At 37.3% G+C, this 23985-nt stretch overlaps 1 protein-coding gene across 2 annotated transcripts in view; it reads left to right on the top strand.

The window, feature by feature from the left end:
* Positions 1 to 23985, top strand: part of GPHN (gephyrin) — a gene marked incomplete at its 5' end in the record, with an annotated part of 319581 nt that overhangs the window by 276045 nt on the left and 19551 nt on the right. For both annotated transcript variants that reach the window (XM_082485919.1, XM_082485920.1), the window contains 5 exons: positions 1909 to 1964; positions 6945 to 7064; positions 10902 to 10960; positions 11187 to 11340; positions 13302 to 13423. In XM_082485919.1, coding sequence (XP_082342045.1) covers positions 1909 to 1964; positions 6945 to 7064; positions 10902 to 10960; positions 11187 to 11340; positions 13302 to 13423 — 511 coding nt within the window. The remainder of the gene's footprint in view (positions 1 to 1908; positions 1965 to 6944; positions 7065 to 10901; positions 10961 to 11186; positions 11341 to 13301; positions 13424 to 23985) is intronic.

Genomic DNA, 23985 nt, shown 5'->3' with positions numbered 1-23985 from the left:
GGAGAGGGAGGTGCTGAGCTCTTCTCCCTGATATCCAGTGACGGCATGTGTGGGAATGGTTCGAAGTTGCGGCAGGGGAAGTTTAGACTGGACATTAGGAAGCATTTCTCTACCAAGAGCGTAGTCAAACACTGGAAAAAAGCTTCCTGCCCCAAGCTTGTCGGTGTTTAAGAGGCATTTGCTTAACAATTTGCTTTAACTTTTGGTCAGCCCTGAACTCCTTAGGCAGTTGGACTAGATGATTGTTGTAGGTCCCTTCCAATTGAAATATTCTGTTCTGTTCTGTTCTGTTCTATTCTATTCTATTCAAATTGTTCTTGTAGACCTGTTGTCTCAGGATATGAGGAACAAAGCTTGTTGGCAGAGATAATGTTGATTACATTAACAGATATTTTTTACAAAAAAATAGAGGATTAGCTTTCAGTCACATAAACCTGTCTGCCCAAAACCTTGCCCACCTTTTTCAAGCTATATCAGTTGTACATCACATATAAACTTTGTCTCCATATCGTTATTAGTGGGGGAATAAAATGTAATTCAGTAGTATTTTATCAGGTTTAAAATAGCTATTAGGGAATTTTTTCTCTTCTTTTGCTGGATCATCCAAGTGCATTTTTTTAGTGATTGTCTGGAAACTGTATTCAGTAGTATTATATACATTATTCAAAGACAAGTAGTTGAAGAGTCCTTTTCCACTTTCTTATTTTAGAGTTTGTTCTAAAGCTCATAGATTAGGCTGTTTGGTAGGCTTTTAAACTTAAGTTAATCATTAATCTTCAAACATGACTAAGAACCATAGATCATCATCTGCAGAGTTGTAGCTGATGTATGAGTACAAATGTGATAAATCGTTGTACAGACTGAATGGGCATCCTTCCTGAAAGCAGTTCTTCTCAATACAATAAGGTAACCTAGCTGTATATTCAGGGCTTTTGATTTAAAACAGAAGATATTAAGGTAAAGGTTGTCACTGATTAGATTTTGTTTCTGGGAAATCACCTTTTGACAGTTACAGATTTAAAATTAATAAAAAGACATATTTAAATGTGATCACATGAACCCAGTTTGTCTGAACGTTCTCGACAGCATGACTGCTGTGCTTGGACTGGCAGAGTCGCTTGTGCTCCATACATGCTTCACACCATGTTAGAGCCTATAATACTTTTGCAACTTGCCAAAATACCTTTGAGGCAGGCAAAAGCTTAAACTTCATTAGTGATGGTGCCTTTGTTGTCCCTGTAAAAATACAGATTTGGCTAAATTAGAAGTCCTGGAGACTTTCAGTTTGTAAAATCAATGATCTCTGACTTTTAATTTTCAGAATGGCTTCAGTGAAATGTATAAGGTAACTAGTTCAGTACCACTTCCTAAAATTATAAAAAGGAACAGAACCCAGACATCTAATATGGCACCTAGGGCTCTTCAGAAAATGCCAAACCTGTCTGGTCAGCTACACAGTCTGTAACCACTGCACTTGTCCACATTTTCCTCCAAAGGCAGAGACAGAATCTAGAAATGTCAGTATTCCATTGTTGTCTAGAAAAAAGGTACATAATGGTTTTTAAAAACATGTTATTCCCCTATGTTAGTTTCACATAGAAAAAGATTTGCTCACGGTGGACAATTTTATAAAAATAATCTTATGAACACTCTTAAATCTTTGTTATTAATGTCATTCCTCCTAATCTCCTTCTACTTGATCCCATGTTGCCCCAAAATTTTCAGTTAAAAGTACTATAGAACCTGTCATTTTCAAAATAATAAACACAACTTAAAAGGACCAAAATGTAGAATGTTTGCAAAACTTCTATAATGTTTGTCATGCTGACACTGAAGAACTGAATCTTAGCTCATTCTTTGGTTCTCCTGTTCTTAATTTCTAATGCCATTGTTTGTCTGTTTTAACAGCTGCTGATGGCCCAGGAGATCGATTCATCATAGGGGAATCCCAGGCTGGTGAGCAGGTGAGCACAATTTCTTTTCTCTTTTTTTTTAATGTATTTTTTTGTAAGATAGTGCTTTGTATTTTTACAAGCCTTGCCAGTGCTCCAAAACTCCATATTCTTGGAGGTGGCGTGAAGTAGGACGCAGCTGTACCTCGCCTCCTGCTTTGTGCCTTGGGACATGATTTCAGAAAGTGAGGTCGTGCGGTTACATAAGGAACTAACAAGGATAACCCAAAATACTTCAGAGCATTGTGCTGACATGTCCATAGGAGTGCATACTGTAATATTCTGCCCTAGTACAGTGTCAGAGGACATAAGATTTCTAGTGGCATTGCAATTCATAAACAGAGAAAAGCAAGATTTAACCCTTTCTTGCTGACAAATTTTAAAAGGGATATCAGCCTACTAACTGCTTGCATATTTCACACTGATACCTGCAAAGCAAAGTGTAATAATTTTGTATGAAGCCTTTAAAGGTAGACTAGATTAGAACAATCTTGAGGAAGCTTGGCAGCAGCCTCGTTAGTGGTATTGCTCCTATTCTGTTAAATCAAATGAGTGTTTGTGCACCTTAGCAGATGCGTCGATTGTGTTTAATAGTAAGTCGGGGCAGCACCAATTCATGACTTGCTGTGCTATATAAATATTCATGAATGGAAACTACTTAGGATTTGCTCTTAAACTCAAGAGTCCATTTGATAAAGTTTCTCTACTAATACTGGGGTGATAGGAAAAAAATCAGTTGCATTCAACCACTTTTTTATTCTGTCAATTTAATTGTACGTGTTACCTTCTTTTCAGGAGAGCATGGGTTAATCCAAAATGTTTCTCCAGCTGTTTCAAGTCCCAGTATATAATTCTGTGTATTGTATGTGAAATGATGCAGAAATGGAATAAGTAACAGGCAAAACAAAAGAATGATCGCTTTTAATGAGGATTTTACAGTGTGGCCATTTTGACTGCTAAACAAAAAAGTCTCAAATAAAACAGATGCATTTCAAAAGTTGTTTCAGGTTTTAGAAGTATTACCAATTGCAGGATTGTTCTGTTTGTTTTTTTTTTTTTTTTTAATGGATTTGAACTCCCTCTAAATGTATAATAGACATTTAATTTGGCTAACCATGATAGATACAGAGAACTATGAAAATAATTTTTGCTGTAGTTCTCATCCATCATCATGAATTATACTTTGGTATAATATCTTCTCAATACTGATATTCACGTGAACTTAGATTAATGAATCTGTTATACAAAATGTGTAAAATTACTTTAAATACTAAAAAAAGGTAAACTAATGAATTTTACCTGTCTTGCATTTTTAGCCCTTCTGTCTGCATTTTCAAGCATTAGTCCAGACTCCAAAAGACTGACAACTATTTCTAAAACCCTTTTTATGGTCCCTATAAAATAGCAAGAACCAGCAGAGCAACCTGCTGAATTATCACTCCTATCATTATTCACCTGTCATCAATATTATCATTTTGCCAGTTAAAAAATATCACAGCACAGCGGTGCTTAAAAACAGTTCTGTTGAAGCTGTGTCTAATGGGGAGGACTGCCCACAGCTCTACAGGCTTTCAGCGTCCTAATCAGTTCAGCAGGTTTGTACAAAGGGGAGCTTGCTTCCCTCCTACAAAATGCAAGAGTTCACAAATGTCTCTCTGCAGGGACAGTCTGTCCTCCTGGATTAATGGGAATGGGACCCTCTCTGGCAAGGAAGAAAAATTGGGTGGGAGGAGGCACACAGAGAGAGAGTAATTCTGGAAATACCAGTGGTGAGTTAGAAAAATGAGGCTGTTGACCTCTGAATAATTGGTCAAAGTTTTTTTCTCAGGCCAACACATCTTCAGGTTCATCTCCTTCCCAAGAAATTATTTATAGCCTTGGAAGGCTCCTCAGTCTCATTTCACCCTTCAGTCACTCTCAGCAGCAACATTCTGCTTTTCATGTTCCAGGCCAATTAACAGAATGATTCACAGCAGGGAGTTCAAAATAGGTTTAGATTTGGCTCCTCCTGTAGGGAAAAAGATTATGTAAATGCTACGTAGAGAGGACGAAAATGGGACTGAGAATTGCAGAGAGGCCATATAGCCAAGTTGGGCATTTCTGTATCAATTTTTAAATTGTGTATTATTTTATGATTTCCATTTCCAGATGGTCCCCTTTACATTAACAACCATTTTTTATATTGTATTGAGGAAAACTTTCAGGTACTATCCTGCTTTGGGGAGGTTAGGGCACATTGGGGCGTAGTAGTCACGAGCCATCCATGTGGCCTCTGTGTGAAAAACTCAACCATGGGGAGCAATTATTTTCTTCCTTGCATAGCTGGAGCTTAGTATTTCCTGGAAGACTTTCTAAAGACATTTGTAAGAGACACTGTGACTGACCAGCTGTAACATAGCATGGAAAACAGACATTTCTCACCTTTACATTAGCTTGGGCCTTTTTACAGAAAGGAGCATGGGTCATTGTAAAGCACAGAGAACTGTAATCTTGTGCAAGAGAAAATACCTGAGATGGGGGCTGTGCTCGATAGACTGTTTCTGGGTTTTGTTCAGTGACTGACATTAAATAGATTATCAGTGATAAAGGGAAAGGACAGAACCCAGTACTGCCCTATTCCAGGTAAGCGTGAGATCTCAAAGGCCTTTAAAAGAGCTTCTGTGAAATTGTTGTACATTAATATGCTTTCTGAGAAGGAATAATTGCTTTATCTTCATAGTCTGTAGCACAGAAGAACACAGCCCTGGAGGTTCACACACAAATCTGGTGGTTGACTTTTGTTCTTAAAGTTAATCTGATCAAATTCTCAAAGGACAAAAAGGAAATAAATGTATGAGCAATCAATTCTAAAAGCAATTGTTATTGTGTCATAAATTTGTTTAAATGCTTCACATTGTTACACCTCAAAAAATTAACTCATCTAGTAATAAACTCCAAAAGCGTGGATAGTTACAGTGCATTTTACCACCACAGGCACTGATTTCCAGTAGAGTCCTAGACGTTTTGTATTCTTTGTGGTTCTTGAGGCCCAAAAAATGCATTTTAAGTGGCGAGTTTTTTTAATGCGATACATTTTTCCTCAAAAAATTGTCACTAAAGACATCAGTAATTTAGTAAGTTCAAATCAATATTACCTATTTGTAATGTGTCTACAGACTATATCTACAACAATATGTGAAAGAGCTCCCATAATCCAAGGCATAAGCTTTATCTGAAAACATTTGTTTTCAGAAAAATCAAAATAACACACTAGACAAGATTATTTTCACTTTTAAGCATTTTCACTTTTAAGCATCTTAAGTATAAATGGCAGCATCTCAGCTATTCATCCACAGCTCCTTGCATAGTCTGTGGTGAGAAATAAATACCATTTTTTTAAAAAAGTATTGTTATGTTATGGTTTAGATACCTACTTTAGGATAACATGAATCTTGCCCTAAAAACACACTAACCATGACATATGGCAAGTGTGATCTTTATTTTAGTTTATTTTAGCATTTTATATATATTCTTCTCAAAGGATGTTAGATTTCTGTTACCCTCAGAAAAGTGTCAGGATTCAGTCACAACTCCAGGCTCAGTTGTTTCTTGGGATACGTAGGTCACTGGGATATTGTGGTAAACCAGGTACAAACCATTTCCAGCCTCTCCCTGGGGCTTCTGCCCCAATGAGCAGCCTTTGAAATACGCGCATTTCAAAGTAATACTCATATTTCAGAGGTTGTGACAATGCTGAAATGGAGTAGAAGAGCGGGCAAGGCAAACACAGCTTTGCGCAGCTGAGACGTTGGCCACCGGTCTAGAATTTCCAGATGTCTACCGGCCTCCTGTCAAAAGTCATGAGTAAATGACTGCTGGGCGGGAGCAGGTAATAGTGCTTGGGGAGGACTGCTTGCAGGTCTGTGGGTTGCTATCGACTACCTGCTAATCGCAGTCTGAGAAGTCCTGGACATATTCCAATGCTGCGTATGGAATATAGAGTCAGTCTGCACATGAGAATGCGTTGGTCTGATCACGGCTATGTAAAGCCATGTGTAACACGCGCTCACTAACAGCCTAAATAAGTTGGCCTTACAGAAGTACTGCAGGGAGGAAACACTCATATTCCAGCAATGAAATCTCAATCATCGTACCAACTTCTTTTAGTTGCATTTTTTTAGAAAGATTTTTCTTTTACTTATTTATTTCTTAAGTGGTTATGGTCAAATTACAATTTGACTCTGGATTTTGAAAGATGTGTATTAAATAGGCTGCCTGGTGAGAAATTTTATGAAAACCACTGTCACTTGTTTTGTCACGTTGTTCTGATATGTTTCTATTCTTTGTATTACTTCTGCTGAAACTTTGTAAGGTACTGTGACTTTACATAATTGTAGAATATTATCAGTTTCAGGCTTTGCTAAACTGACCCTCACAAAGAGAGATAGCGTATGTGAACTAGTGTTAAGCTGTCTGTCAGTATGAGGAAATCTGCTTAAAAATGAAGCAGCTGGTGATGTTCCTTTACTTACAAGCTGCTGGTTTTCCATATATAGTGTGCAGTTAAAACAGAACAGAATAAAAATCCAGCCAAACCAAAGCAACAAAATTTCAACCAGACTACTCTGCAAAAATACTTACAAACAGAGAACTACTAGGTTTTTACTCATGTAAGTTTCTAGAAGGTCACTGTTATATTTCTGAGCCAGTCATTTTTCTGAGCAAACCAGAGTATCAGTATATTGCTTTTCCTGAAAGTTATTCTTGTGATAGAGATCTAAGGGGAAAACTCTGAAGCCACCTAACATGTGACCATATAAAAAAAGCCAGATCTGAAGCAATGACCTAATGCTCTTTAAATACATTGGAGTTATACCTGCTGATATCACTAGCAGTATATTGAGAGTCATGCCACAAATAAGAATTTTAGTCTTTCAGATTACTTCCATCAAGTTCAAATGGTTTGAGGTTTTTCTTTTCTAGTAAATTAATTTTTGTTTGTTTATTTTTCAGCCAACTCAGACTGTGATGCCTGGTCAGGTAATGCGCGTTACAACCGGTGCTCCAATTCCATGTGGTGCTGATGCAGTGGTGCAAGTGGAAGATACAGAGCTCATCAGGGAATCAGATGATGTGAGTCACAAGTTAAAACTCATTTTTCTTTTGTGTGCAGCAGAAAATGGCTCATGATACAATCCTGTAAATAGGAAAGATAGTCCTACAGAAAAGCTTCTGTTATCTCAGAAGTTTGAGGACTTTCACATCAGTTCTTAGTGGCAATTCTACTCACTCTTTCAGGATGTGATAATAGTACCACAGACCTACGTGTCCTGACATTTTCATCACAGTTGTTGAATGCTGACACCAAAGTATTCGGGAGCATGATTGGGTGAAAGGCAGATGCCTCCTGGAGATCCATAACTGCTGTCCAATTTGAGTGCCTACTGTATTGACATTTTAAAACACAGAGTAGTGGCAATCAGACATTATATTTCCTTCTTTTCTACTGAGTTCACATTTAGCAGTAGAGCAGTCGTCTTCATATTTCAGGATCATCCTGAAACTCAGCAAGATGAGGACTTTTAAAAGTTCTCCTAAACTCACCAAGTAAGAAGGAGAAAAGTTTTGTTAACATATATAGTGATCCCAGAATAATACACTGAAATATTACACTGCAGTGTAGCTTACAGGTGCGGTGAAATACCACAGGAAAAATGAGTACTGTAGTATTGATTAAGTTGTCTTAACAAAGTAATATGTGTTTTTTGATGAAGCACAGGAGGTGTCTGTAGACAGTTGTATCCCAAACAGTCCATCTTAGACTTCCTAAATATTGTTGTCTCTTCCTTTGTGTTCAGAGAATTCCTTCTGAATCATTACCTTAATTTACCCAGCTGTGATTTCAGGACCCCATCATCATGCTTGCCATCATCTGACAGATTTTAAGGCAAGAAGATACATCTCTTATTGACACAACTTCTGAGTTCAGTTTTGGAATGAAGTGTGTGCATGGTTCTCTGCTCAAATCAGCCTTTGCTCCTCTGCTGCTGTTCTGACAAGCTGTTCCACTTCCCCATAGCTCTATGCTATCATTGCGATTGCAGCTGGGGTGTAAGCAGATGAGTTCTAGTGTTCAAAGCTGACAAAGACAGCAAAAATGGAAACATACTCTCATGATCCTTTCTCATGCCTTATTACTGTAAACGCGTAGATTTTTACATCTGATGAAGTCAGCAAGCTGTCTAGGCTGGTCTTCTCCCTCACAGAGAATTTATTGAGTCAGTCCTACTTTGAGGTTACAGATGCATATGTGTAGATTGTATCTTCCCTTAAAATACACCATTGCCTTCACTGCTTGTTAATCATTCCATTAGCCTTACTGAGCAAGTTTTCTGTGACCATTGCCTACCTCATCATGACAGGACTATCACATTTCAGAGCAGCATACATGATAACCTGTTGTTTTGTTCTTCTTTGGATAACTGTCCTCCTGGATTGCACCTTTTCTGTGCATGTTCTCATCTGCATGTGAGAACAGATTATTTGGCCATGTGCTTAAACTCTGAATTTTCTAGCAAACGGTCAGCCACCTTCAGCTTCCTTTTCCTGCCTATATGTGTGAGGTAGAATTCTTCAGTTTCTACTTGTCCTTGAATATGCCACTCTGCAAATTCTGTACGTAAATAATTAGTATAGTTTAATTAAAATGTTATTTTTCTCTCCTTTTTCATGCTTGAGTGGCTACGTATTTCAAGAATATTTTTCTTCTTAGTGTTAAGAACTCCTTCAGGGCTGGGGTATAACCGAAATGAAATCTCTAACATCTGAAATATGTTATTCTGAAAAGACAGAGAGTACTTTTGAAAGGAGCTCCTTGACCTCTAGTTGTGGGAGCAGTACTTAAATATCATAGCAAGCATTCCCCAAATGACTGTGGAAGTCACAGACCTGAAAGGAATTACGTCTATCCAGCAGGAAGAAAAATTCTCATCAGCTTGCCAAGTGCACAGTCATTGAAAAACTGATCCTTGCAAAAACATGTCTACACTCTTTTCATTTTGAGTTTTTAGGTCACCTTGCAGGAAAAAGGAGGCCAATGTGATCAGCCAAAGCAAGAGTTAGATCCTAAGTCAAGACCAAGCATCAGTGTATCACTGTGGATGCTGGTTGTTACAACCATCACACGAAACCACTCAGGCAATAGTTCAAAATGTATTAGCACACAGCAAGAAGAATGTTGCCTGATACACACCAAATGGATGATGTTCTCAGCTTAATGCCATACCTCCCTGCAAGTTCTGCCTCTAGCCACCTTGAATTATGTTGTATTCCTAAAGTATTCTGGGATATCCATTGGTTCCATAAATAACAATCTCTACGCATCACCATGTTGTCCACAGTCACACTTTCCACAGTGCTTTTCAAACCTGGGATTACCAAATTCCTCAAAAGCCTTTTTTTTCTTGTTTCCCCTAATCCAGGAGTCCTAAATATGGCCTTTTCTATTATTCAAAGGTATCACTGGCACTCCTCTTGATTCTCTAGAAAATTCCTAGCTATCTTTAAATGTTACCAAATATATATATATAAAATTCAAATCTTCATGAGTGGCCAGCCATCCCCAGAGTGTCATAAAAATGAAACAGTTCTTAGACTAAATGTTGCCCGAGATTTTCATTACAAGCCTCAAGTGTCTTTTACAGCTTCAGATGAGGATAAGGGAGATAAAAAGACATCCTGGGCACCAGCACAGACATTTTGGACACTAGCAGCCAAAAATAATCTCTCCTTTTATACCACAGGAGCAGGTATAAAAGAAACAGAATTTGCCATTAACAGCATATTTTGAGAATACTGTGATAAAGTAATAAATCTTTTTTTTCAGGGTTGATGTTTTGTCCATTTTCACAGTAGGTAAATAGAATCACAATCTGTAACAACATGTTCATTAACTTTAACTTTGGGGCCTTGAGATTAAAGCACTTAGTTTGAACTCAGAAAATGCAATCCATATCACCTTTAAGAAAAGAGACAAGTCCTAGTGTCCTATACAGCACTATCATTCCTGTAAGAATTCCAAATGACAATGATGTGCCTTGTTTGTCTTGTAATATTAGTGTCTGATTTACAACTTTGAAGTGCTCAAAGTATGAAGGATTACATGATAGCGTAAAAACAAAATCTGTTCCAGTCTAAGTGTAGATTTAGTGGTACTGACAGGCTGTCACTATCTCAAAGCTGAGTGGATGTATCACCAACCCACTTGCACGGCTTATAACTTAAATATAGGTCGTGTGCCATTTATTGACATTGAATGAATCACCAAACCATTGAAATTCTGCAGAAGTAAACACAAATATTAAAGTAGGCATTGGACTTTTCAGGACACTGTCTCTTGTTCACCGTAAATAAAGGTGATGAATAAGCCTCTCTCTGATTTGTATAAAGCTCTCAAGTAGGAGTTTCCACTACAAGAATCACCATGAAAATCCTGAAACGGTTAGAGCATACAGCTTCTTCCCACCTTTCTGTGGATGTAGTGGCATATTGTCTATCAGACTAATGCTCTTTTTGACATGCCATCTTTGAAATTGTTCGAGCAGATCAAGTTGGCTGAGAGGAGTAGAAAGAATCCACTCGGTACACCAGATCAACAGACAAACATAGGACGTAGCATAGGACAGATATATAAACACAGGGATCATAAAAAAAGAAAGGTAAAACTCCGTATTCAGTGCACGTCCTTCCCTGGTGAGCTCATCAAAGAGAGAATTTCTTATAAAGCTGTTTAGTTTTAGCACACATTGTATTACAAACTTGACACACAGATCAGGAGAACAATGATGATGCTTAAACCATATGTCTCAGTGTAATGAATACTGTAAGTTGTGTAGAATTCTGAGAAATTAAAACTGGTTAATATTTTTTTAATAGCCCAGCTGACCATATGTAATCTCCTTGGTTTTGTAGGGCACTGAAGAACTAGAGGTTCGAATCCTGGTGCAGGCTCGACCAGGCCAAGATATCAGGTCTGTAAACAGGCTACTTATAAACATTAAAATATCTCTGTAAGGAATAGAAGAGCTGATGATTTTTATAGTCATTGTTTGACCATAAGTAGTACTGACGTTTTGACAGTCTGACTAATGAACATCCCTGGACACCGCTTACCTGGAGCAGGAACAATCAAGGAAAGATACTTTCATTCTCATTCTGTTTTTCTTTCATTTTTTTTTTCTGTGCTGTGATTTTCAGACCTATAGGACATGACATTAAAAGAGGTGAATGTGTGCTGGCTAAAGGAACCCACATGGGTCCATCAGAGATTGGTCTCTTAGCAACTGTTGGAGTAACCGAAGTAGAAGTTAACAAGTTTCCAGTGGTTGCAGTAATGTCAACAGGGAATGAGGTAAGAAAAGTATGTTTAATTACTATATCTTCTTCAGGACAGGTATAGTGTTGCAGATAGTGACTTCCACCTTATTGCCAAGTAGACTCACTTTTTGATCTGCAGCTTATGCTGACGTGGGATATTTTTGTGAGTGATCAACCCATAATCAGCTGCTTGTATTTTCTCCCTTGAAGGCTCTTTCACAAGCCTCACACACTGCCTTTGCCAAAATTTTGGTAATGTATCCAACCATGTGCCAGCTGCTTTCCTCTTGCCAGCAAGGGAGGACATGTGGGGTAGTCAGGGTTGTAATTCATACTGCCAGTCATGACTGGAAGAGTAATTTCTTCTGAGCAGCACTCCTCTGAAGCTCTAGTGCAAATGGCAGATAATCTGTCTTTGAAAACTGAGTAGTACTACCAAACGCCTTGCAGTAGTATTGTGCCTTAGTATTTTTTTTATTAGTAGCATATGTTGAAATCCAGACAGTCTCCTGTTGGTAGAACTCCAGACCAGCTTCTCTTAATTACATCAGAAAAAGCAGGTTCAAGATTAATTTAATTTACTAATTTTACATATGTTGTGGGTTGACCCTGGCCAGCAGCTAAGCACCCACACTGTTGCTCATTCATGCTCTCCTGCATTGGGACAGAGAGAGAGTAGAAAGAGCAAAAGCAAAAGAACTTGTGGGTTGAGATAAAGTCAGTTTGAAGTTTAAAGACAGAATGAAGTTTGACCTATAATTTTGACTGTCCTTTGAGACAAACTTTTTGAATTCCGGACACAGACATAAAGCCAATAGCTGTATTCTCATACAGCTTGAATATGTTGAATTTTGAAAGACTGTGAAAACTTGGTGGTATCCTTACAACTTCCACAATCCCAGTGAAGGTTATTCTGTGACTGCTGGATACTGTGGGTGGCTGAGGCCAGCGTTGCTGGCACAGAATCTTCCCAGATTTCATAACATAGACAGGGTCTGTCGTGGAGGAAACATACCACTAACCAAAGAACAAATTTAAAGAGCTACAAGGATTACAGTGAACAGTGTTTGCTGTATGACTAAATGTTCTTCCATGTCATTAAAGGGTCTTTTGCTGATGTGGGCACTGTCTTTTGTATCATGTGTTAAACAAGATCCTGCACAGTGGATTTCTTAATCATCCCATGGAAAAATTCACAGAAATAGAGCTGCTAGCCAAAGCATAAAATTTAGCCATTCTCCACTTTTGGTTTTTCTTACCTTCTTACTATCTAACACTATTGCTGTAATTTTGACAGATAAATTTTTGTTATTATTATCGTTATTGTTGTTGTTTTTGTTATTATTAACCTCCTGAGAATAATGTGTTTTCCTTCTGTGTCCTACAAAAGAATTCCTAATATATGTAAAATATATGTTTACATATGTATGTATTGTAGTTTAACTTCCAAAATACGTAACACATGTAAGGCAGTTGCCATACTACCTTGAGAGGAAGGTTTTCTTGCAAAACACTAACTGATACAAGAACCAAGCTTTAAGCTTCTGTCTATTATTCCAGTACAGATTGTTGTATTTAAAAAACATCTTTATCGGTAAGTAGGCAATGAACTTCAAAATTTCTTTTAATACCTTTACATCTGGTTAGCAACATCAATGAGGTTCATTTAAAACTATTTAAATAGAAGCAATAATAACTTGGAAACTTAAAGTTTGTGGTTTGATTTCCAGTATTTGAGATTAGAAGCCAGGTATTCATAAGGAGAAAGAAAGTTTTGCAGACATCGACCAACAGACACAAACTACGCAACATGGGGGGCTGAACTAGACAAGCCCGTTACATATCTTATTAACTTAAATTCACTAAATCACTTTACACATATATTTTATGATAGTTGTCTAAGAGTATCCTGGCCAATCTGAAGAAGAAAATTTGCGCTTGTGTAAAGGCACAGTATTCCAGGGAGACTGATTGAGAGTGTTTCTGGTTTTATAGCTACTGAATCCTGAAGATGACCTCTTGCCAGGAAAGATACGGGACAGTAACCGTTCAACTCTCCTAGCTACAATCCAAGAACACGGCTATCCAACAATCAACTTGGGAATTGTGGGAGATAAGTAAGTACCACATGTTAGTAAAGATGTCACTTCATATTCATGCGGTGCACTTCATGGCATCCATGGAAAAAAGAAATACTGGAGAAAATGTCACACATTGCAAGTGTCACAGTGTTGTGACAGGGCTTATCTTGGACAAGATATTTTACCCTTTTCATTAGAAAAAGCTATAAGTATATTCTAATATTAAGAGGAATCATTTGATAATTTTTTTATTGAATGGGGTTTATCTTGTTTTGCCACCTGTTTGTTGAAACATCTATTACTGCTGCAAACTGAATTTATTGCTGCAGTATCATCACAAGCACCATATTTAATACACCTGAGAGGAGTCAGTTCTACAGCAACTATACTTTTTTCTGATCCTATAAAGGGAAAATGAAGGTTTCTCTGAGAGTTTATTTTCCATGCCAAAGTTAATTTAGAAAATAGAATTTTGTCAGATTCTGAGTAACAGTCTTTTGGGGAAGGCCTCACTGCTGGATGTTGCTCAACATTTCCAGAAATATGTCAAAGAACTTTTAAAAATCAGATATTTTTTTTCCTTTGCTAGTCTCTCTACTTTGATTGCCACAGAGGAGTATCCTGTGATCAGTCTTTTTGTTCATCTGACAGTGATTGCTTCTTGTTTCCCAGTGGTAGTGAAGTCACCTCTCCTGTTGAGAGCTCTAGGATAAATGATTGAAGTGTTCAGTCTTTTGTCCTTTGCAAGACGGTGCAATGCCTGTCATCCATCGCTTGAGTTTCTCAGCATAAGGTATTTCCTCAGCTTATTGAGCTCCTAAGACTTTGAACAGGCTTTCTTGTTTCTCATTTTGGGTATCAAACCAACTGACAGACTTGCTTTGATAGGGAGTTGTCCATGTTCACCTCCACCTATTTGAGAAAAAGGGTATTCATTGTGGGTAGGTAAAAGGGAGGCCAGATCAAAGAGAAAAAAAAAAGAAAATGAAATAGTGAGTTTCAGCACCCACATTTCACATTGATTGATGACAAAATTCCCAAGCAGGGAGACAAGGTTACTGCTAGGGAATATAGCTCATTTCAAAACCAGTCTTCCCTAGTGCAGGATTCAATACAAAACATCACTAGCTTGACAGAAAGTATATGACTGGGCCAACCACTGCGTGGCTTTACAATACGTGAACCAGCCTGAGTAGTGGCTCCAGGAAATCCAGTTGTATTTGAAGTATTCATACAGGGAATGTGGCACGTAACAACCACAGCGGTTATGGTGGTCTTGGGGAAAGTAAACCCTTCTGGATACTCTCTCTGCATCCAGGCATCCTTTTTGCTTTTCTGGCCTGGCAAAACTCCATTGGTGTTCGAAGTAGCAACAAATATCAAAAACCCATGCCCATGAATGCTTCCAATTTCAGGTGGAGATTTCATGCAAACAGAGTTTAAACTCATGAGACTGTTCTTTTCAGGAATGGTATCTAAATGTCCTGGATCTCTAGAGTGTTTTCTATGTTATAAGGACCTTTTTAAACTTTACAACACAGGGTAGTGAAGTTCTCAAATAAAACTATTATACCAGAGATCAAGTTCTAGATTTACATATCTGAGAAAAACTAAAAGATTCACAAAAAGCTATCAGCTCCTGAGAGTCATTTCTACATAAAAGAAGGGTTGGCAGGGTTTTTCTCCAACAAAATATTGGAGGTGGAACTTTTTTGCCACCTGCGTGACCAAAAGTTACTGCTACTGTCATCAGCGTTACTGTCAACGTCAGCTTAAATGCCTTCATTAACAGTGGGTTAATCCAATGGAAAAGATGCTTTCCCTGAACATCCTTCTGGTAGCCCCTCTGGCAAAATAAGAATGTAAAGTTTGTTTGTCCTTTATGGCCTTGTCCTTACCAAATAGGTACAGTCTCAAATTTGTTGTAAAGTCAACACCATCAAATGGAGAGTTTAACTTCAGGTCGTTGTGCAAAACTATAGCTATGTACTCCCTTGCCTTCAGGAGTTTTTTCTGTGACCTCCTAGGCATGGAGAGTCTGTGAAGATAATTAATCTTGAAAGCTCTCAGTAATAAATAGCAAACAATTTTAGAATCATAGAATCATTTAGGTTGGAAAAGACCTTTAAGATCATCAAGTCCAATGGTAAACCTAGCACAGCCAAGTCCACCACTAAACCATGTTCCTAAGCGCCCCATCTACATGTCTTTTAAGTACCTCCAGGGATGGTGACTCAACCACTTCCCTGGGCAGCCTGTTTCAGTGCTTGAGAAACCTTTCCGTGAAGAAATTTTTCCCATTATCCAATCTGAACCTCCCCTGGTGCAACGTGAGGCCATTTCCTCTCATCTTATCACTTGTTCCTTGTGAAAAGAGACTGATCCCCACCTCACTACAACCTCCTTTCAGGTAGTTGTAGAGAGCAATAAGGTCTCCCCTCAGCCTCCTTTTCTCCAGGCTAAACAACCCCAGTTCCCTCAGCCACTCCTCGTAAGACTTGTGCTGTAGACCCTTCACCTTCGTTGCTCTTCTTTGGACATGCTCCAGCACCTCAGTGTCTTTCTTGTAGTGAGATTTAAGGCCTAAGAGGATTTTTTTACTTTTCTACGTTTTACTTTTGTATATTTTTTTACAAATATGTTTTTTACTTAGCTTATGTTTTTTATGTTTTTTTTTTACTTGTTGGATGCTAGCTGGAAACCAGACAGCAAACATATATCACAGTCAAAGGTAGACAAATGTCTGCAGCTTTGCTTTCAGTAAAGAGGGAGGTTGATACTTTTGAATACTCACTGTTAAAATGTTCTCTGTGTCTTGAGATAGTATTACCTTGGCAAAGGTAACAAGAGTTCTTTTTAAACTTTTGGTTTCATGCTTGGGGAGTAATTTCTGCAGAGGTTGTTACTTTAGCTCATAGAATAGAAATAATGAGCCTCCAATTGTAGAGTGATTTTGTACTTTGCACTAAGATTTGAAAGAATAATTCAGTACTGTTGACTTAGCCAAGAATCTTCCCCACCTGATCTCAAGATTCTGTCTTAGCAATTCTTCTGCCGTTCTTCTCACACTCACGTGCCCACTCCATATATTTACAACAAAATGCATCTGAAGTTCTGTTTCAGTCAAAGGGGAAATCTGATTATGTAAATTAGTTTGATAATAAGTATGGTATTATTTAATTATGTAATAAAGCTACTAAGATAATGTTGCCACACAGATACTTCAGTATATATATTTCAAACTAACATGAGTGATTTGATGGAATACCATGGCACTTGAACAAATGCAAGAGGCTTACCAGAGAGATCTTACAAAGGGTATAATTTTGACATTTTAGTTAGCTTGTTTATAGAAAAGATGAACAAGCCTTCAGTGTCTGTTATATGGTTTACTGGAGTTAAACCATAGATTATGTGTTTGTGTGTGTTCATGTATGTGTACAGTTTATTTTGTGTGTATAATATGTATCTAGATAGTGAAAAAGGGAAAGATGTTATATGCCTGCAGTACCTACAGATGTAGTAAAAATACTGGCAATACTTTTCAGAAGAGAGAATTACAAACTTGTAATTTTTTGTTTGAAGGTATCATTGTAATGTATTTCTCCCTTCCCATATTTCACATTTGGGGTTTATAGTCTTTTTTTTTCTATTTCTTTTTGTTTATATATTTTGCATTGAGTAAATTTTTGCTTCATTTTACTGGGAGTGTCACTTGCTGTATACCATAAGCAGTGAATGGAATTTGTGAAAAAAGCTAATAGGTGGCACAGTTGAGTATTATTATTGCTGTAGAGAGTCAAGTTTTTTTAACAAGCATGGAAATTCTGTCAGTGATATATACAGAGCTGATATTCAAAAATTAAAATTGTTTTAGAGTAGTATTTGCAAAGGCAAACTTAGAGGTAAGTGTTCGTATATTTCATTTCAGCATATGAGTCACTCAGAGGTGTTTAGGTAAGAAAATAGCCTATCCAGCTGCTTCAAAGCCCAGGACTGTGAAACATGTAAACACATTCCAACAGAGAATGTGAAAGGATAGGGAAGTATGTGGAATGTCTGTGGGTGTCTGCAGAGTAGTTAGGAGCACTTTAAAAATGCCTTTGCATATTAACCATACGTGAAGTTACATTCTGAACTGGCCACTCAAGTCTCACTTAGCCTATATTTGTATTTTCAATTTAAACCAATATTTTATTTCTTTTTGGAGCATTTTAACAATTTCTGAGGTTGTCGTTGTTTGTTTCCATTGTCATAAACTGTATATATGAATCAATATTCAAAATGAAAAACAGCAAGTCCAAAACACATAGATGAAATCTACAGTTAAAATCCTAGAAGCAAGCAATAGATTTCTTTTGAACAAACCTGGAATATGCGATACAGCTGAAGTTATGTCTGGCTAGAAGCCAAGATTTTCTCTCTTTGTGTTCTTAGCACGTAAAAAGCAAGCTGTTTGAAAAGCACACGTCTCTGGGTAGAAATGGAAGATATTTCATTTCCAGAACTACTCCAAACACAAGAAACAAATGCAAAACCAAAAAAAGGAAAAGCCCTTCTGATGTTGTTCTTACTGTTGTGTCTTACATCTTTGTCTGAATCACAGAATCACTTGCTAAAAAACTGCAAAAACAGGCCAGTTTAAACTGGTATTCCAATGTACTTCTGAGTGTTGTCTCGTATAATAAGACGAAGTGAAAAAGGCTTCTAATTTCATTTCCTTTGCTTATAGTCTATGAAATTATTTGGTTCTTTGGAAGCCATTGAAAAAAACAAGAGAGTAACATCTCTGATCTTATCTGTTGAATTCTATTAACTTAATTATCAGGATATTTTTGTGTCTGATTTTCATTTGTGTTGTTCTTTGTATCCACTGTTTCTTTAAAGCTGTAAAGTTTAGCCTTAGGAAAATCTGCTGTAGCATGGGCCTCTGTTTTAGGAAGCCATCTTCCATTTTGGCAGTTTTCCTTCTATGAGAGACTCCCTTATTAAACTTGCTAAAGAATTTTGATCACGTATGAAATTAATTCAATTTCCTCTGTTTTCACCTTTGTTTACATGAGTGCATTTCCCCCTTCTCGGCATTCTTTTCCCTATTTCCTAATTCCCTTATCATTTTTCTCAGACATGTATAACATTAATGGCTTCCAGCTGCATTTTCATTTGTGAGCCTGTGATTTCACAATGGAGAGAGAAAGAATCTCTCTCTCCTTAGGAGAAGAATTTCGGAAATTCACCTTATCTGCTCAGTTGCTTTAAGAAATTATCAGAATAGCTATAAAATCAGCAGCATATGAGAGCTTTTCTACATTAGAACTGATGAGTTTCTCATTTATATACAACTCTTTTATGACATATTGTTTGACATAGAGCTCCTAAGTGACAGGTAGACCCATTAGAAATCACCCTTGCTGTTGTGACACCTTTAGTGTATGATATATCCCTAAAATAAAGGCTTTGAAGGAGTCCCTTCATATCTTGGAAGGGATACTAAGATCTCTTTCAAGGATTTAGTCTGCTTGAATTTTATGTTTGCCATCCAAAGAGGTCTAAATCTTTTGTACTTGTGTGGGTTGCATGTAATTACCAGTATTATAATTCAGATGGAACATCTGGAGTGGAGGGAAACTGTTCTAACTCTAAAATTTCTCATGTGTTATCAACTTGACGTATGCCATCATATGAGTTAGAGTATAAGTTATAGGCAGAATTCAGGCACAGAATCCTTGCCTCTCCCTGCACCAGTTTAATGTCCAACTTGGGTACAATCAAATACACTGTGAACAGAATTAGTAGTAGTAGTAGTATCATTTAACAATGACTGCAAGAAAACGCTTGTTAGAGAAAAGGCCTTAAATCAAATGTCACAATATTAGTTTTTGTTAAAGTGACTTCAGTTCCAGATCTCCTTGAAGAATAGTGGTGTTATAAAGCGTGATCATAGCCTAATGAATCCAGGGATGCTGGGTACCAGTTTGAAGGTGATTCAGATATGGAGGTCCTCTATTTCATTGTGCCCTGTCAAGAAGAATATTCTCCTTTCAAGCAGAAATGTTTAATATCTGTCACAACTCTTGATAATCATTAGGGCAAACTTCAGATAAGTTGTCATATGTGACAAGTCATCTCATCTAATGCACATATTCAGAAAACACAAAGAAACATCTGAGCCAAAACAGGTGAAAAAAAAAAAAAAACCTTGTGAAACAGGGTAGTGCAAGTCCCAGGGGACCTTCTATACCAGTAGGAAACTACATAGTGTGACAGGTAATAAGATTTCATGCTGTAGAGGTGACAGGTGCAAAGCTAATGCACAACAGCGTGTCATTCTCATAATTGTCCTCAACACAAGCATGGACTTCTTCCTTAATTAGCTTTTATAGAACCACATCCCAGTAGTAGAACATGACACTAAACAGCAAATAATAAAGACAGCAGAATACTATGGAAGTCCTCCTATATTTGAAAACAGAGGGAATCTGTAACTGTATTTGTTGGAGGGAAATAAAAACTACCGCAGTCTATTTTTGAGGCATATGTTAAAATTTAAAAAAATACTTGGAGACATAAGCACAAGTTCTGTTTACAAGAGAACTTCACCCTCTAAGAGCCAAAATATTCACTTAAATGACTCTCAGCCTCCTTAATAGCTAGATCATATGCAGGAATTTGGGTTCCCAAGTCACTGAGAAATTTTTGAGGATTGAAATTTTACTATTAATAACCTAGAAGAAAATAATTTAAAAAAAAAGGCAGTAAATACAGAAAGATTAAAGAAGTGGTGAATGTTGAACATGGGTCACTATGTCAGCAACATGAATCATTTAGAAGACTGGGTATTAGTATATTGTTAATACAGCTAAGTATGAATTGACATATATAGGACTAAAGAATGTAAGTAAAATTTAAAGGATGGAGGATTATATCTTGAAAAGTAAAGATGTAGAAGACTTGAGAATCATAGCAAGTAATCTGCTAAATACAAGTTATAGCATATTTATAAAAAGCTAAGTCTCCTGTAGTATTAGAAGGTTATTTTTGACCTTACCTTTGTAATCCCAGGACAAAAAGACAACAGTATATTGCATAGAATTCAGAGGAGAACCATTACATTTTTTAAGTGGTTGAAAGATGGACCATATACTCCAAAAGTATCAGAACTCAGGCTGTTTGGCTGTTTCGTTCAACAAAGGTACTCTTACAAGATGATGTGATTACATTCCAATAATACTGAGCCACATGGAGAATAAACTTTGAATAAAGTTCTATTTCATCAGCAATAGCTAGATATTAAAGTTAGACTAATTCAGACTGTAAATAAAGCATAATTTTAACAGTGAAAGTAATTGTCAGAAAACTAGATAAAATGCTTTGAAAAATACTCATTTCAAAGAAAGATTGGATATTTATTTAAATGTGATCTACAGTTCAAATAGAAACAAGTTCAGGGAGGTTCCCAGACTGTATTAAATACCAAATCAGACAAAATTATCAAAATTATTTCTCCTGGTCACAAATAATCTCTAAACTTTTACTTCAGAGAAGCTACACTAATGGACAACATGTAGTAGAAGCACAAACTCTAAGACCATTACCAGCAGAAATAACACAGCAACAGTGATCTATAAAGACAGAATGCCAATCAGAGCTTTGGCTATTTTAATATGTGATGCTTTTGATTTCCTTACCTCTGTGTAATCCATTGTGTCATTTAGAAACTTCTGTAGTTTCAGTCTGCCTTCTTGGAGAGGAACATAGTGAGAGTGGGAGTACTCTTAGAGTTTAGAACTTTGCTGGAAAAAGTTCTTGATTTTTGAGACTGCTGTCCATAATGTTGATGAGAAAACCAGAAGCTGGGATCACTTATGAAATCTGAAGGTCTTTTGCATGTCACTTCCTGACACAATGACCCTATTTTGGGAAACAAAGACTTTGTTCTCTGGCAGTGAATAGAAGAACAAATGAGGGACTGAAACCATTTTAGGAAATGGCTATCTTGGGAAAACTGTCAGAAAGTAATGGACATCTAAACTTATAACCTGAATAGTTTTAGTATTTTTCCATGACTTCCAAACAACATTATTACGCATCTGATCTGACAGACCCTTTCTGTGATGACCTATGAGGAGAAACCAGGCATGGATTTACAGGGTGATAAAGAGGATTTTACATTAGCAGCGTCCATGTGCATGCGTAACAGTATGACAATAGTGCCAGTGCACTGGCCCAGTCTTCTCACATTCCTCAGTCAGACAGGATCCACATGTGCCCAGAAGTCATCTTTGAAATGATAGACTGCAGCTGCTATGTGCAAGATCAACTGACCCTGGGCTGGGGACTGGAGAGGGAGGTTGACTTTCTTATTGTTAACATTCCAGCCACCTGAAAAGAAGAAAGAACTCAATGACAATTCGTAACCTGATCCCTTTCAATCTTGAACATCTTATTTTAGGTTTTTTTTTTAGAGACATTTATAAACCTTCATGTCAAATGAAGATTTTTTACATTTTACATTTAATTGTCCTACATTTAAGAGTATAAAAACATAGATTTCAGCTTATTTAACATTTCTGTTACAAAGGACACTATCTAAAAATTATTTCTTCCCAGTGAAACTGGCTTGGAAGAAGTATATGTAAAAGGAAATGCTGTCTTCATAAAATAGGAATTCATAGCAAAACATTAATTGTTTTAAATAAGGTCCTGATAGCAGTAACATTCTCAGTTTTGGACATTTTTTCTAATCCTGCCTCTTGGAGCAGGGTAGCTGGGTATGAAGCTTCTCATGAATGAAGTGGCATCTTTATTGACTATGAAGATATAAAAATAGGATAAATACAACCGTTTTCCCCTTGTAGTCAAGAAGGTGACGTTTAATATGCCTTGAGACCCATCTTCCGAATAAGAAGCTAGAAACTGTAAGTAAAAATGTTTCAGTGGGGCCCATGTCCAAATATTTTCCCATTATCTGTGGTCCTCCTTCCAAAATGTCAAGGTGTTTAACACTTCATTTTGCTTTGTCTGGAAGTCAAGAGTAAAGAAGTTTCTTCAGAGACTCTGCAAGGAAAGATGAACTGCTTATTGTTGGCATGCCCAGTAGAGCCTAAATCGTTCCATAACTTGACTCTTCATCCTTTTGAGAGGCCTGTCCAAACTATAGCAGCCATGTATTCCCATGCACTCCCTTTCTTTCCCATTGGCTGGCCCTGCAGAGAGGAGGCATTTCCTATGATGATTCTGAATACTCAGAGCCACCAAGGGGGACACAGCTGGGCACAGAGCATCCCTTTCACCCCAGGAGCCTCTCTCCTTCCCTGGCTCTTTATTATACCCCTTCTGCTTCCTTTGCCCTCAGGAAGCCAGATGTTTTTAAAGAAGAAGGGACACAGAGCTTCCAGAACACTGCGGAGACAGGCCTACCAGATTGGTGAGCACTGTTTTTAAAACACTTGGGACGTTGAGGCACATGCATGCTCACAGGCAGGCTCGACTAGGTGTCTGTCAGGGCAGAGCTTGAAGCATGGATTCTACCGATGGTTGCCATACAGAAGCAAATGGTGTTTCATTCTGTCCATTAAATAACAGTGCCTTGTCAGTTAAGTTCTTGTGCACCAGTGCACTATAAACATACATGGCTCCACAATGTTGATAAAATTAAAATTCTGTTAATGAATGTTTACATTACTCATCAGTAGCAGTAAACATCTTTATCCTTGAAGGCTTTTCCCTCTAAAAATAGGGCAAATTAGGAAGAAACCTACTTGAAGGTAGTAGCGGAGTACAACTCTAGGGAAGTCACTGTTATGACTCTTCAGTCATACCTGCATACTTGTTTTTCTATTACCATGCTGGTCATCTCTAAAGCAGGCTAAATGGAATGTTCATGAAATCTCTAAACTATTCACTACACTTTTTTTTCCAAAATACGTGTACAATTATATACTTGGTCTTGTTTAGGGGGATGGCTTAACAATATGGATTAATTTACAGAACTTAATCTCCTAACACAAACAGGCCAAGTGGGCAGGAGTGATAACAGAGTAAACCACCTGTCATTTTCTCCATTAATAAACAGAAAAAATTAGTTTCTACAGTTTTGATTCTTGTAGTAATTAAAAATAGGCAGAAAAGTAATGAAAAACCTATTGAAGGCTAGTACCTGAAAACTTCAGTCATGCGGGGATCCTTGGTGAGGTTAATGGGCCTATTTTTATAACAAAAGGTTGGAGGATTGAGTTATAGCTTAATGTTTGCTTTGCATACTGGAAACACAAGTTTCTGTACACATTACTGAATCAACCTGCCATATCCTTAGCCTTCAAAAGACTTCCTGTTTAGCAATTGGTTGTTCATGCTGAAGCCAGGTTGTCATTAATCTCGATTTTACTCATTAAATTGACTCAAGACATCAACCCACTAGAATCTTACACTATACTCTGCACATCCCAAAAAACTTAACTGCAGTTAGCTTACAAGAACCTGCAGTCTTTAAAACATTTTAGATTAATGTGAAGAATATGATATAGATTATCTGCTTTATCAGAAATTGCTTAGAAGCTGGAATCTACCAGCAGGTGAACAACTTGGAATACCTCATA

This window comes from Vanellus vanellus (genome assembly GCF_965231255.1).
Source record: "Vanellus vanellus genome assembly, chromosome: 6".
Taxonomy (NCBI): domain Eukaryota; kingdom Metazoa; phylum Chordata; class Aves; order Charadriiformes; family Charadriidae; genus Vanellus; species Vanellus vanellus.
This window is presented reverse-complemented; position numbering and strand designations above follow the sequence as displayed.